Raw genomic sequence first — 15,668 nt, forward strand, 5'->3', positions numbered from 1 at the left:
GAACATACTTTCACTGTGGGTGAACACTATGTTAGATTAAACTAAAGACCTAAGCCTATCCTAACCAGTCTATGCACTCAGCACATAGTGAAGATCTGTGGTGTAAGCTGTAAGCTCTGTCCTTCTGAGAGGCTGCATCCCGAATGAGCGGGAAAACTGATGCCCTCTGTCTTTATAGTGAGTGTGCTCTAACTGGTGATTGGCTGCGGTGTTGTGCGTGTTGATTGGTCCTACTGTGTGTCCATCAGTGTGTGTGTGTCTGCACCGTGATATACTGGTGTATATTATGACATCCTGTTTCAGTGCTTATCAACCGAAAATGTGATTCAAACTTATTATTTTCCTTCCTTAGGACCTAAACAAGAAAAGGTGCATGAATTCTGGAGGATGGTGTGGGAGACGAACTGCTCGAGTATTGTGATGTTGACCAAGCTGATGGAGGCTAAGCGGGTAGGTGTAGCACAGCACAATTCTTCACAGAGAACAAAAGACTGTTGGAGTCTCATATTGATTTGTTCTCTTACAAAAAATATCGTCCATTTCCATTAAGGCTCAACACATGAAGATTTTGAATAACATCAGACTCCCTTCCTTATCAGTAATGCAGTTACCTTGAGAATGATCTGATAGGACTCATCGGTGCACTTAGCCTAGCTGTCTGCCTGTCTATCAGTGTATCTCTGAAGGCGTCAAGCGACATGAGAAGTAGTCGATTAACAAGAATATTTTTTTTTCACTGGATGAAAGTCATGACAAAGATTGATTTCCCATTGTTTCTGTGACTGGGAAGCCCGGACAAGAATCTGATTCTCAAAGCATATTTTATTCTCTGATGCTGTCATGTTCAGTGTAGTTTCTAAATAAACTAGATCTGCAGAGGTTTCCCCTAAGGTCAATCCAGAGCTACCAAGAACAGGGGCCTTGTGGAATTTGGGAGTATTCTATAATTGTATTGTGGGAGGGGAGACCCATGAGTAAAATCTCATGATTTTTTATCTCCTTTCCCCATATTGCGGTCTCCCTGTCAATTGCAATTTAATGATGTCTGATTTCAACACAAAAATATTCCCAATACATTAGGGCTTTTGTTGCTGCCCAACGTTTTGTAAATCTGCGATTGCTCTCGTCATTAAATTGTGCCTTGGAAATACTGTGCAATTACATTCTCCTCATTGCCACTGCCTTCCCTCGTCACTGCTGGTCAAAAAGATCTTAAAGGAGGAAAGATAAGTGCTGAAATGGAGAGATTTTGGGAGAGAATTTCAGAGCATGGGGCATTGACATCTGAAGGCACAGCTCATTGGACAAATTATAATCAGGACTGCCCAAGTGGCCAATATTGGACCAGAACTGAGATTTTGGAAGGTTACAAGGAGGTTTGAGACATGGAGACATTTGAAAACAAGTAAATGAATTTTAAAATGGAGACAATGATCCAGGAGGCAGTGTAGGTCAACAAGGACAGGTGAAATGAGAGAACAAGACTCGGTGAAAGTTAGAATATGGGCGACAGATTTTTGATTAGCTCAGCTTTATGAAGGGAGGAAGATGGGACGCCAGCCAGGAGGGAAGTAGAAAATCAAGCCTAAAGGTAACAAAAGCGTGGAAAGAGTTTTCCAGGGTGGGTTTTCCTGATGCTGCAACTGTGTGTCTGGATCATGTGGCACAACATATGCAGAATAATCAAGTGGTAGAAGCAGATGGAGTCCAGGCAGTGCTGCTTTATTCATGGACAGGAAAACAGGCACAATATTGCTGTGGTCAAGCAATCTAAGACTTTTCAAGATTTCTGTCAGTTAAAGTTATGGGTGAGGAACAATGGTGGGAAAGTGGAGTTGAGATGCAGATTAATCATTCAATGAATTCAATTGAATTACAGACCAAGTCTGAGGGATTCAATACTCTTGTTCCTAAGGCATCTGGTATAATTCATTTTGACTCTCTGTTATGGTAGCATAGTAATTAGTTACTCCAGACTCGTGGATGAATTATTCATTGATATGAGTTCAAATCCCACCATGGAATTTAAATGTAGTTAACTAAATACATTAGGAATAATCAGCTTAAATCAGTAAAGGATCTACTAGAGTGTCATTAAAACCCCACCTGATTCACTGGTACCCTTTAGGGAAGGAGATTTGTCATCTTATCTGTCTGGTCCAAATGTGACCTCAGACCTACAGGATTATGGTTGACTCTTAATTGCCCTTTTAAATGGTCGAACAAGCGGTTCAAGACAACAGCTCACCACAACCTTCTCATTGAGCAATTAGGCAAAGCAAGAAATATTGACCTTCCAGAGTACATAAAGAGCTAATGTAATGTTGCTACTCTAGTCACTAGATGGTGCTATAGAGCAAACATATAAATATCACATGCCTCCTTGACTTCTGGGAGAGAGTAGGAGAGAGTAGATGAGAGCAAGAGAAGTAGAGACAGAGTAGATATGAGATAGAACAAAGAATAATACAGCACAGGAACAGGACCTTCGGTCCTCCAGGCCTGTGACAATCACATGTCCTATCTAGACCAATCACCTGTAGCCTTCTATACCCCATTTGTTCATGTGCCTATCCAGATAAGTCTAAAAGGCCGCTAATGTATTTGCCTCAGCCACCTCACTTGGCAGTGCATTCCAGGCCACCACCACCCTCTGTTTTAAAAAAAAAAATGCCTTGCACATCTCCACTGAACCTTTCCCCCCTCACCTTGAACCTGTTCTCCTTCTCCTATTTGCTTTCCCAAGCGGGATGTCTTACAGCCAATGTTAAATGGGGTCTGAAGTTTAACCCATCCTAAAAAGGTCCCTCTGACAATGGGTCAACTGTACTAACATTCCGAATCCCACAACACTGAAAACTAAAAAGGAGTGATATGTAATGAGGTCTGCTTTACTAAGTGACTTTGTGCTTGTAAATTGTAAATTGTATGTGTGCTCATCCTCACGAGCATACCAAGCCGTGCAATAGGTCACTATATTCTCTCGGCTGGACTCTATCAGGTGTTTTAATAGCTGTGTCCAAGGGTTATTAATCTTTTGTAAGACTTCCGGCAGTTTTTTTTTAAACAATGGTACTGTATGTGGTAACTTTCAGCTGCCAGCATACAACACAGACACAAAGCAATCGGGCGCAGGCTCAGAAGTTATTACATTTTGCAGCTGATGAGCTTGTATTTGAGACAGTTCTATAAACATTCCATTATCAATGCAATGTATTGCCGCTCCTAATTTGCAGAGTGTCTGTCTGCCTAATAGGGTCAGGTGTCGTTAGTAGCAGTTCATCCTTCCTGGGGGTTAAATGCTTCCTGGCCTCTTGCATGATTGCCTCTCTCTCTATTTGCTAACCAGTGTTCGAGGGACTCATTTATCATTATTGGGAGCCCAGCCCCCATTTATGCCGGGTGGGACTGCAATACCATCCTTCAAAGCTGGCCAAGATGCACCATAAAAGTATTTTAGAAGCAGCAAAACATCCCCTGGGAGAGGGCTATAAATAGCACACATTTAGGTCAATTTCCAATGATTGATTTTATCGGCATTAGTTATTCTTAGAGACGTATGTTTTTCTTTGTCAATTCAGAAAAGGTCAACTGTCTGCTGAAATGGTTAATGTTTCCTACAGAGCCGAAGGAGCGGAGAACTTGGAATGATTCCATTTATGTCTTTTCACGTAATCTAAAAACTTGTTCATATTCAATTACTTTTATTCAGAAAGTCACTTTCTTTCTTTTAAACTGATATTAATTTCTAAATGTTTCAGTTCATCATCTCAAATCTCAACAAAAATCACTTAAGTTATAATCTCTGACTCACAATGACAGACGATAAAAAAATACAACCCACTTAGCACTTCATGCTTTGACTAAAATTAATTGGTTTAACAAAACACACAGATTCTCACAACTCACAAATATCACAGTTAACCGGCGGCCTTATCTCACGGTTACAGACAAATCTGAATTCCCTTTTTCTACAGGAACCTATTTGTTATGCTTTAACTTAATCTTCTATTTACTTTTACTCCCCTGTTTTTTGTTTCGAGAGGGGGTCAACTTCATTAGATTCCTATGCGGGACATATAGGTTTTCCTACTTTCATTCCGTTGCTTTACAATGTTTCTTTTCATTTTCTTACTCATTTTGACTCCCTTATCTGTCTTCTTTAAGGAATTCACCTTCTTTCTTGCTCCGGATGTCTTTACCGAGGCTTCGGGACGATCTGTGAGGGGGCGTCGAGTTTATTGCTCATCACTCCTTCTGCAAAATTCTTTAGAACATATATATATAACAATAACAATGACCTCAGAAATCATTTACAAATACTACAGGGAGCACACACTGGTGTTTATCCTTTCACGAACCTCAAAGTCTTTTTTCTTTTAAATTTTAGTCTCTAAGGCACCTGTTTTCTTCCCATGCAGCTATCGTTAATTTATTAATTAAGATAACTCATCCTAGCATGAGTCACTGGACTGTAATTAAGGCGGCCGAGCAGCAGACTCCCCTTTCAGCTGGGGTTGCGCTATGGCTTTTTCCCTTTCAGCTGAGAGAGTCCTGTTTAGAGAATCGTTTCAGGATTCATGTCCCGTTAAATTAGGGAAACTGCAACGACTGTGCCAATTTTGTCGTGGAAATTATAATAAAGACAAATTCTTCGAGGTTCAATTTAAGGAAATTTATTTACACAAATATATTTGCAGAGAGAGAGTGTTCCAGCTGCAAAGCCAGTGCACTGCGCTCTGAGATTCGATTGAAGGAAGCATATCTTTACAGTCTGAAATAACAGCTTGAAGTAAACAGGCATGTTTATATTAAATAGACCTTGGAAAGTACGTACGATGAAATAAGTAGTATTTATGTTCTTGCCCTTGGCTAAAAACAACTCGAGTACACATTTTGTTATCTTTCTGAGGGCAGTGTGTTTTCATAATAAGGCCGAGACCAGAATATTAAGCAGTATTTAATTTATGTTACCTGACCTACTTATTTTCATTCAAAAGCAGTGTTGAACTGTAGTAAAACATTTCCCAGCATGCTTCTAAGTTGGCAACTCATTAATTTACCTTCCACAACACCTGACACTTCCTACCTTGTAATACCTTATACATCTTCTTCATGAGGCAGTTTTATTAGTTTCATGCAAGATTCACTGCTGATTCACCTCCGCATCTACTCTTCCTTTTCCCCTCTCTCAGCCACTTCATGGAGCAAATTTCCATAAATCACTAACCGTCCTTTTGAAATTCATATGCAGAGTTGTATAACTTTTCTGTCAATCCAGCCATTTGCTATCTTGTGCCTGCAGCTTTTGATCAAAAACAATTCATCAAAGGAGGCAATGCTTCCAGCTGAAGGTAAAGTAGTTTGACCCTTTTGATGCCTATTCATCTCTACTCCCCACTAAATGTATATTTCCTGACCCCAGGTAGAGGAAAAAGAAAACCTAAACCAATGTTGTGTGTGGAGGACGTTTACTAAGCCTGTTGAGAATGTGGCGTATTTTGAACAAAACTATGGAGCCGGTCCAATAGCTTCATGAAGATGCATGTGTGTGTGTTTGTGCATGTGTACTCCTAAATTGTTGACAAGATTCAGACCCCATGAAGAGGGCAGGTGGAGTTCAGATTTAGGTAGTCCTCACTGTGAGAACAGACCAGCTCACTCAATGGCAAGGTCCCTGCCTCTAATCAATATCATGATTCTGTCAGAGCGCAGACATATGGCACAACAAGCAACTTCACAATTAATCTCAATGTGCTGCAGTCTCAAATGATCAAACAGTTTGATGCATGATCTCAGACATTAGGGAACATTATAGTCCAGAGCACAGATCAGGAAATCATACATGCGGAAACCATGATTTCCCAGATAGGAGGCCGTGGAAGTGAATTCTTGCTAAATGTTCCTTGTGGGTTAAGCTGCCTGCCGAAAGCATGATTTCTTAAAACTAGCCTTGCAGTATGTTCATCTCTTTGGTAGGTAGCAAACAATTTATTTTAACATTTAAAAGGAATCAACAGTCATTGTAGCTCCTGTGTGATTATTCAGTGCATAGCTGAGCCACTCAAATCAGGAGGGTTTTCATTTGACCTCGATCACCCACCTGGCCAGACTCCAACTTTTGGTTGGATACTGGATGAGAAACCCCAAACAATTTTTCAATTTATAAAACTATGAGGAAACGATACTTCATCCCAGGAGTGATAATTTTGACCAATAAGTATCTTTTAAATGAAAACAAATTTAATTTAAGCACAGATTGAACCACATTACCATCAAAGAAATACCATTACAATTAACAGTTAAACAGGCAGCACGGTAGCATGGTGGTTAGCATAAATGCTTCATAGCTCCAGGGTCCCAGGTTCGATTCCCGGCTGGGTCACTGTCTGTGCAGAGTCTGCACGTCCTCCCCGTGTGTGCGTGGGTTTCCTCCGGGTGCTCCGGTTTCCTCCCACAGTCCAAAGATGTGCGGGTTAGGTGGATTGGCCATGCTAAATTGGCCTGCTTAGCTAGGATTAAGCACAATACCTCAAATTATCTATACCCTCGGGATCTCCTGCAATCAAAACAATGTTCCATTCACCATCTCTCTGTAAGCAAGTAAATGGTTAAAAGCAATCAATACCTCACCTTTTATGCCACCTTAATTACAGCTTTAGAAGACACACTGCCTATATGTATTTAAAAAACAGGGTTTTTAATAACATTATTGGCACAAATATGAAATAATATATAAATCAATTTCTACACTCATCACAATAGCCCAGGTGGCCATGGAGGTGCTGCTCCTGGGTTAAAATGTGGAAAATCAGCCAGGGCTCCTCTTCTGAATTCGACTCGGCAGCACTTACTCGAAATCTGCACAGTGAATGTTGGGCCAGATCAGGATCAGACAGATCTGTTATTCCTACTGTGGCCAAAGAATCTGTTGTCAGGGTCCTCCCTATTTACTCCCTGTTTATTTCCTTATTTCCCCTTTGTTTTATTTTTGCTGATGTTATTTTGATCCATGGATTATTAATGGACATGTCATTTTAAGGCAAGCAGTCTGTATCCTAAATTCAAGCAGGAAGAACCCAGAAGGCTGTGCTGGTTTAAACAGAAGCTGCAGACTGGCCGGCATCAGTGACAGAAAGATGGGTTGGGATTTGGTTTGATTGACTGGCTGGTGGCCAACGGATTGGCCAAAAATCTGTGTAATGTTCCAGGTGACAGGTGGTGATTGGTCACCCCACCCTGTTCAACTGATGTAACTATCTTACGGAACACAGGTGCTACTCAAACTCTTTTACTGGAGAAGAATTTGGTTTTCCCTCCAGATAACTCAATAAAACTGAGGTATTAGTGAATGGGATATATGGAGATTATATCCCAGTTCCATTGTATAACGTACAATTGGAGTGTGATTTAGTGTCATGTTCAGTAGTTGTTGGAGTGGTTAAGAAACTCCCAATGGAAGGAGTAGACTTACTTGTAGGGAATGATTTGGCAGGATTGAAGGTGGTAGCTTCACCCATGATTGCAGAGAGTCTGAGGGAGGCACTGCAGTTAGCACACGAGATGCCAAAGTTCAGGCATGTAGGAGTTAGGAAAACCTATGGGCATTAAATGACTCAATGAAAGAAATGTTGAAAGATGTTTATGTCATATTAAATGACAGTGGCAGTGAAGCAGATTCTGAAAATTCTAAGACTAAAGGTGATCTGAGTAAAGAGGAGTCCAAATTTAAGAGTGGCGGGAGTTCTGAATTTGATTTGGGTTTTGATTACGAAGTAATGGTAAACAGCTGTTATTGAATAGACCTGTCACTATCTGATCTTGAGAAAATAGCAAGTAATTCTTCCAAAGCCAGTAAAGAAGACAGCAAATCAGAAGAAGAAAGTGACTTAGACTTTTCTAAAATTAATTTGTTACAGCCTGTTGCAGTAAACCCATTGCCATTCCCTTCAGGTGCAAATATTTCCGAGAGAATGCCTGCTTTGAAGGAAAATATACATGATAGCATGGCATCAGTTATTCAGGACGACGACAATAAAATTGTGACTTGATCTCAAGCAAACAGCTGGTTAACCCACTTCCTTGTAAAAATCCACAGTGCCTCTTCAAGGTAGGAGAAGCAAATAGCAAAGGAGATGAAGTAATCAGTAATAAATTCCTTTGAAACATTATGGCGAAGATGGGTGGAGAACCATGTAATGGTTCTACAACTGCACCTGTTAACAAAAAATAGAAAGTTCATGGGGAATAACATGCCATCCTCTGATTCTTAAAGTAAAGAGGAACAGTTGAAATCTGGGAAGCACAAATTATTTCAGTCTGTGTCACTAAATGGAGATTATGGGCTGGATTCTCCGTCCCGCCGTGCCACGTTTCTGCCTGACCCATCGGCGGGATTCTCCATTATGCCTGACCCATCGGCGGGATTCTCCATTATGCCTGACCCATCGGCGGGATTCTCCATTATGCCTGACCCATCGGCGGGATTCTCCATTATGCCAGCCGGTCAATGGGGTTTCCCATTGTGGGGCAGCTCCATGTCGTCGGGAAACCCCCGGGGGCCGACAAAACAGAGAATCCCGCCGGCGGAGAATCCCGCCCAAGGTCTACGATTACAAAAACTTCATTGAGGAGATAAAAGCTGTATAAAAAGTCAAACAGCTCTGAAGAGATTGAAGCCTTAGGTGTACTTGTCACTAAAAGTAACCAAGAAAAGAGAGAATGTAAAGCTGGAGGGGTTGAAGAGTGTTTCTTGATTAAAAATTTACCAAATATTTCCCTCAGCATTGACAATATTACTTCTAGTTTGGTTGCAGGAGATCCTCGAAATTAGTTTAAACATTCATTGGACAATCAGAAAGGACTGACTGCATTACATGAGAGACAGAGGAGAAAGATATAGTAAAGATACAAAGAATATAGACAGGGTTGTAGGTAAACACCAGGAGGCACTTTGTTAACTAATCATGATGTAGACATAAGAATATCTGAACAAATAAAGCCACATCTGTTTCAACTAAAACCATGGAGACTAGCTCAGCTGGAGACTGAAATACAGTGCATATTGGATATGCTGCGGAAACAAATAAATACACTGCAGTCCCACAGAATGCCAAGTAGAGTTTGGGAGATTGAAGGCCTAGTTAGTGGACAAACCATTGCTGACTGCCCTGGACTTCTCCAGACCATTTAAAATGGCCACAGGTTTCAGTGACCTGGGGAATAAGTGCAGTACTACTTACAAGACGATGATGCAGGAATAGAGAGGTCAGTGGATAATAATTCAAAAAAACTAAGTCTGTGCCAGGGAAAGTATTCCAACATTGAAAAGGAAACCTTAGCCTTGCTCCTAGCCCTTCAGCTCTTAGAAGTATATGTCCAACATGACGATAAACAGACCTTAGTTTATAGAGATCATAATCCAGTTACACTTATAGAGATGGTTCAAACCTGGAACTCCGATTATTCTGCTGGAGTTTATTATTACATTCCTGGAAAGGACAATGTGATTGAGGGTGTTTTGGCACTCATTTAAAGGCTGATTAGTTTCCAATGTCGAGACTGGGAAGGGAACATGTATAATGGGCATGGTTTGGATGGATATGTGTTTGGGATTTATATCTTCCATGCCCCATAACAAAACATCCGTGCCTTAAAGTTTTATTCCTTTAGTTGGGGGGGGGGGGTAGTATGTAAGGGTCATTCCTGTTTACTCGCTGTTTATTTTCCTATTTCCCCTTTCTTTTACTGATTTTTGCTGATGTTATTTTGATCCATGGATGGTTAATGGACATGTCACTTGAAGGCAAGCAGCATGTGTATTTAATTCAAACAGGAAGAATCAGGAAGGCTGTGCAGGTTTAAACAGAAGCTGCAGACTGGTCTTCATAAGTGACAGAAGATGGGTTGGGATTCAGTTTGATTGATTAGCTGGTAACCAATGGACTGGCCCAAAAGGCTGTGCACTGCCAGGTGACCCTATTCCACTGGGATGTGTTTCAGAGTCCAAGGTTTGAGTTTGGTTTCAGTTTTGTTTCTGGCAGCACAGTGAAAAGAGACAGCAAATTATCTCCATAAAGATCAGCTAACTCTCTCCAGAAGGCTACTATGAGGGCTGACTCACTCTCCAGAAAGCATGTGGGGGCTGAGTTCCTGGGACTACAGAGGCCTAAAGACAAACCACGAACTGAAAGAATAGTTTGATGTCAGGCAAACATATCTCCAGGAAAAGCTCTGAGTAATAGATTTTCTATACTACTGTGGTGAATCTAATTCACACTGTATTATATTGTATTGTATTGTGTCCTTGTGGGCTCTGTCTGTGAGCCGTTGCACGGCTCTGCCCACAGGGGGAGATGAGGAGCCTGTACAGGGCTCCACCCTCGTCTCCGCCCATGGCTCTGCCCATGGCCCCTCCCACTACTGGAAGTATAAAGTGCTGCAGCCGTGTGAGCCTGCCCTCAGTTCTTCTGGTCGCAGGCAGGCTCAGTTGTAAGTCTATTAAAACCACAGTTTACTTCCAGTCGTTTCTCGAGTGAATTGATGGTCACATCAACTACAGAGAGCCTGAATGATAGAATCTACAAAGAAGCTTATTACAGGCTGTAAATCAAAGACTTTCATCTGCCATTTGCTGGCTGCTATGAAGAAAGTGTGCTGAAGACCATCATCTGAAACAAATACTCTTTTCTCCCCACGTATGAGTTTTACCCCTCTGTGTTTGTCATGCCTGTGTGTGTGTGTGTGTGTGTGTGTGGGGGGGGGGGCGGGGAGTGCTAAAGTGGGTACTAGATATTAGCTTAGCGTTAACCAGTTATATTTACTGCATATTTCATGATAATTCTTGTTATAAATAAACAGTAATCATGTTTACATGTACAAACAAATTATATACTATGTCCATCATCATGCTGCTCGATTCTAAATATTATACACCTTGGCCGGAATTCTCCAACACTGCGCCGGGTCGGAGAATCGCTGGGGAGGCCATGCGACAATCGCGCCCCGCCGCTCTGACGCCAGGCCGCCGATTCTCGTGCGCAGATTCTCGGGCGCCCGCGGGATCACCGCCCTGCCAGTCGGTGGTCATTGAAAGCAGCCACCCCTGTCGATTCTCCATGCCTTGACAGGCCAAGTGCCCGCCGAGTTCGGCTGAGTCCCGCCAGCGTGGGTTACGTATGGTCCCATTCGGCGGGACCTTGGAGTTCTGGCTGCGGGGACCGTCCTGGTGGGGGGGCGGTGGGATCCGACCCCAGGGGTGGGCCTCCACGGTGGCCTCGCCTGCGATTGGGATCTATTTCCGTGGGGAGCCTATGTTCCTCCATGCGGGCCCATGTAGGGCCCCACCGTATTGCCCAGGGTGGCGCGGAGACGGGAAAGCATGCACTTCCGTGGACTCATGCCGGCCGTGGCGCGCATGCGCGGACGCACGCTGGCCATGGTGCGCAGGTTTTCGGGTGCCGGAGCAGCGGACACCACTCTGCCGCCGTACTAGCTCCCTAGGAAGGGGTGAATACCTGCCACTTGAAACCCGTTGACGCCGGAGTGGCTCGCGGCACTTTTCATGCCAGCGTCTGAACTTGCCCGCAGGATTGGAGAATCCCGGCCCATGTCTCTCACCATGCTGTTCCTATTCTGGATATACCATGTCCCTCACCGCAATTCTCCTATTCTAGATATTATATACTTTGGCCCAATTCGTACTGTTCCCATTCTATTTTTTTTTAATGCATTCTATTACAAACCTGTATCAAAGCCAATAAACAACCTGGGAAGCATACTTCTCCCAACAATCAGCTATACTGTCTGTACAGAGTTTGCCCCTTTTTCACCCTTCTGACCCCCCCCCCCCGCTCCGCGACTAACATCTCCTCAAACACGGTCGCAAACATCCCCCACCTTTTCTCAAACTCCACTGCTGAGCCCCTCAACCCATACTTTATCTTCTGCAACCACGGGAAGTCCTACAGGTCACCCAACCATGCCACTACCCCTCAGTGGTGATGCCTTCCGCCACTCCAGCACAATTCGCTGCCGTGCAATCAACGAAGTGAAGGCCACATCGGCCTTCCGCCTCTCCATAAGCTACGGCTTCTCTGAAACCCCAAATATCGCCACCAAAGGGTCCGGTCCACCTCCTCCTCCACTATCCTATCTAAGACCGCGAACACTACGCCCAGAACTTTTCATAACCCCAAATCATGTGCGCGTGATTCGCTGGCCCCCACCCACACCTCTCGCACTCATCTGCTATCCCCTGAAAAAACCCATTCAATCTCGCCCGAGTCATATGCACCCTGTACACCACCTTAAACTGTATCAGGCTCATCCTTGTACAAGAGGGGATCTCGTTTACCTTTGCAGTACTTCCCAATTGATCTCCTCTCCCAACTCTGCTTCCCATTTCTCCTTGATCTTCACCACCCGCTCACCTCCCTGCTCCCCCAGCCACTTGTATCTATCCCCAATTCTTCCCTCCCCTTCCACATCCGGAAGCAGCAGTCACTCCAGCAGGGTGTACCCCGGTAACCTAAGGAACCCCCTTCAAACCTTTCGCGCAAAGTCCCCAACCTGCAGATACCTGAACTCACTACCCCTCAGCAGCTCTACCGTCTCCCTTAGCTTCTCCAGACTGGCGAACCCTTCCTCCAAATACAAATCCCTCACCTTGACCAGCCCCACTTCCCTCCATCTCCTGTATACATTATCCATCCCCCCCCGCCGGCTCAAACCCATGATTCTTGCACAGTGGCATTAGCACTGACATCCCTTCCACCCTAAAATGCGTCCTCAGCTGATTCCATATCTTCACCGTGGACCTCACCATTGGGCTCCCTAAATACCTATTCTGAGCCATTGGCAACACCACTGTCATGAAAGCCCTCAAACTAGACGCCTTTCAAGATTCCTCCTCCATCCTAACTCACTCTACCCCTTCTCCTTCCCACCACCGCCACACCTTATCCACATTCTCCGCCCGATAATAATGAAGCAGGTTCGGCAATGCCAACCCCCCTTTCTGCCTCTGCCTCTGTAGCAGGGTTCTCCCCACCCACGGCACCTTCCCCGCCCATACAAAGTCCGAGATGATTGTGTCAACTTTCCGAAAGAATGCCTTTGGTATAAAGATCAGGAGAGTCTGAAAGATGACCAAGAACCTTGGCAGAATATTCATTTTCACCACTTGGACCCGACCCGCCAATGTTAAGTGCAGTGTATCACACCTCCTAAGGTTCTCCCTGGCCTCCTCCACCAGCTTTGTTAAGTTCCACTTATGGACTCCCGTCCATTCCCTCGCTACATGAATCACCAAATACCTAAACCTATCCCTCGCGATTGTAAATGGCACCCCCCTAAATTAGCCCGCTGTGCCAGCTCATTCACCGGGAATACCTCGCTTTTCCCTACATTCAGTTTGTACCCCAAGAACCCTCTAAACCTCCCCAGCAGGCTCATAATCCTTCCCATGCTCTCCAACGGATCCGATACACACAGCAAGAGGTCATTGGCATAGATCGACCCCGATGCTCCCTCTGACCCCTCATAATCCTCCGCCACTTCTCTGACCCCCTGAGAGGCATCGCCAATGGCTCCATGGCCAGCGCAAACAGCAACGGCGACAGTGAGCACCCCTTCCTCGTACCCCTGTGTAAGTCAAAGCTCTGTGAGCTCATAACATTCGTCCTCACCCTCGCCCTGAGTGCCACATGCAGCAACCACATCCATGCTACAAATCTCAGCCCAAACCCAAACCTTCCCAAAACTTCAAAAAAAGTGGGCAGCACGGTAGCATTGTGGATAGCACAGTTGCTTCACAGCTCCAGGGTCCCAGGTTCGATTACGGCTTGGGTCACTGTCTGTGCGGAGTCTGCACATCCTCCCCGTGTGTGCGTGGGTTTCCTCCGGGTGCTCCGGTTTCCTCCCACAGCCCAAAGATGTGCAGGTTAGGTGGACTGGCTATGATAAATTGCCCTTAGTGACCAAAATTGCCCTTAGTGTTACTGGGTTATGTGTATAGGGTGGAGGTGTTGAGCTTGCGTAGGGTGCTCTTTCCAGGAGTAGGTGCAGACTCGATGGGCTGATTGGCCTCCTTCTGCACTGTAGATTCTGTAAATTCTATGATAAGTACCGCCACTCCACCCGATCAAATGCCTTCTCTGCGTCCATGGACACCACCACCTCCGGTACCATAGCCCCGACGGATTCATCACCACATTCAACAGCCCTGTACATTCAATATTACTGGCGGGCTACCTGCCCTTCACGAACCCTGTTTGATCTTCTGCAAAAACCCTCGGGACACAGTCCTCCATTCTCCCCGCCAACAACTTAGCCAATATTTTCACATCCGTGTTCAATAGTGATATGGGTCTCTACGACCTACAGTCCACCAGATCCTTCCCCTTTTTCGGCATTAGTGTGATTACTGCCTGCGCATCGTCTCCGGCAACTCCCCCTTCTCCAGTGCTTCATTAAACGCCATCAACAGATGTGGTGCCAGGCCCATCGCGCATTCCTGATAAAATACCGCCGGGTACCCATCCAGTCCAGGGGCCTTCCCCGACTTCATACCCCTGATGCTATCCAGAACCTTCCTCAGCCGCAGGGGCTCCTCCAATGCCTGCCTCTTTGCTTCCTCCACCTGGGGAAATTCCAGCTCGTCCAGAAACCATCCCATGTCCCCCTCCTCTCCCCCTGGGTCTGCCTCGTAAAGTCCCTGCTAGTACTCCCTAAATTCCTCATTTATCTTCCCTGGCTCCGACACCATGTCCCTAGCCCCAGTCCATATCTTCAATATTTCCCTGGACTCAGCCTGTTTCCGCAGCTTATGTGCCTTCTCCCCACATTCATATTGCACCCCTCTTGCCCGACGCAGTTGCCCAGCCGCCCTCCCCATTGCCAATCTGTCAAACTGCCCCTGCAAAGTTTCCCTCCTTGCCAGTCCCTCCATGGTGGGCACCCTCGTATATTCCCTGTCCATCTCCATTATCTCGCTTACTGGATGGTCAAGTTCTGCCCTCCTTTCCTTATCCGCACGAGCCTTAAACATCATAATTTCTCCCTGGGCCAGTGCCTTCAATGCTTCCCAAAAAATAGCTGTCGACACCTCCCATTCTAATTCAACTCCACATACTTCTTAATCGCCACCCACACCTTATCACAAAAGCCTCCATCCGTCAACAACCCGAGTCAAACCTCCACCCTGGCCTCTGCTCTTGTCCTGTTCTAAACTGAATCTCCAGCCAGTGGGGCGCATGATCCGAGATAACTATCCCCGCATTCTCGGCCCCCTCCACCCCAACCAGAATCTCCCGACTCACGACAAAGTAGTCAATCCTCGAATACGCATTATGGACGTGTGAAGAGGAGGAATACTCCCTTCACCCTGGGTTCTGAAAGCGCCATGGATCCACCATAACCATCCTCTCCATAAACCCCCCCCAGTTCCCCCGCGATTTGTTCCCTCCCCATCGACCTGGAGCTCGACCTATCCACCCTTGGCTCCAGGACACAGTTAAAATTCCTCCCCTGATCAACTGGTGGGTGCCAGCAGCCCCCTTATAAAAGCCACATTATCCCAATTTGGGGCATACACATTTAATATTCCACTCACGATCAGATAACTCCCACCATGATTCCTCACCTCCTTCGCACTCACAAATCCCATT

The 15,668-nt window shown here is 45.1% G+C and overlaps 1 protein-coding gene across 1 annotated transcript in view; it reads left to right on the plus strand.

Annotated features, from left to right (window-relative positions):
- The window catches only part of LOC119975033 (receptor-type tyrosine-protein phosphatase U-like), a 1,028,343-nt gene that overhangs the window by 782,870 nt on the left and 229,805 nt on the right, over window positions 1-15,668 (plus strand). Inside the window, exon 24 of the mRNA XM_038814894.1 lies at window positions 353-450. Coding sequence (XP_038670822.1) covers window positions 353-450 — 98 coding nt within the window. The remainder of the gene's footprint in view (window positions 1-352; window positions 451-15,668) is intronic.

This window comes from Scyliorhinus canicula, chromosome 1, assembly GCF_902713615.1.
Source record: "Scyliorhinus canicula chromosome 1, sScyCan1.1, whole genome shotgun sequence".
NCBI lineage: Eukaryota > Metazoa > Chordata > Chondrichthyes > Carcharhiniformes > Scyliorhinidae > Scyliorhinus > Scyliorhinus canicula.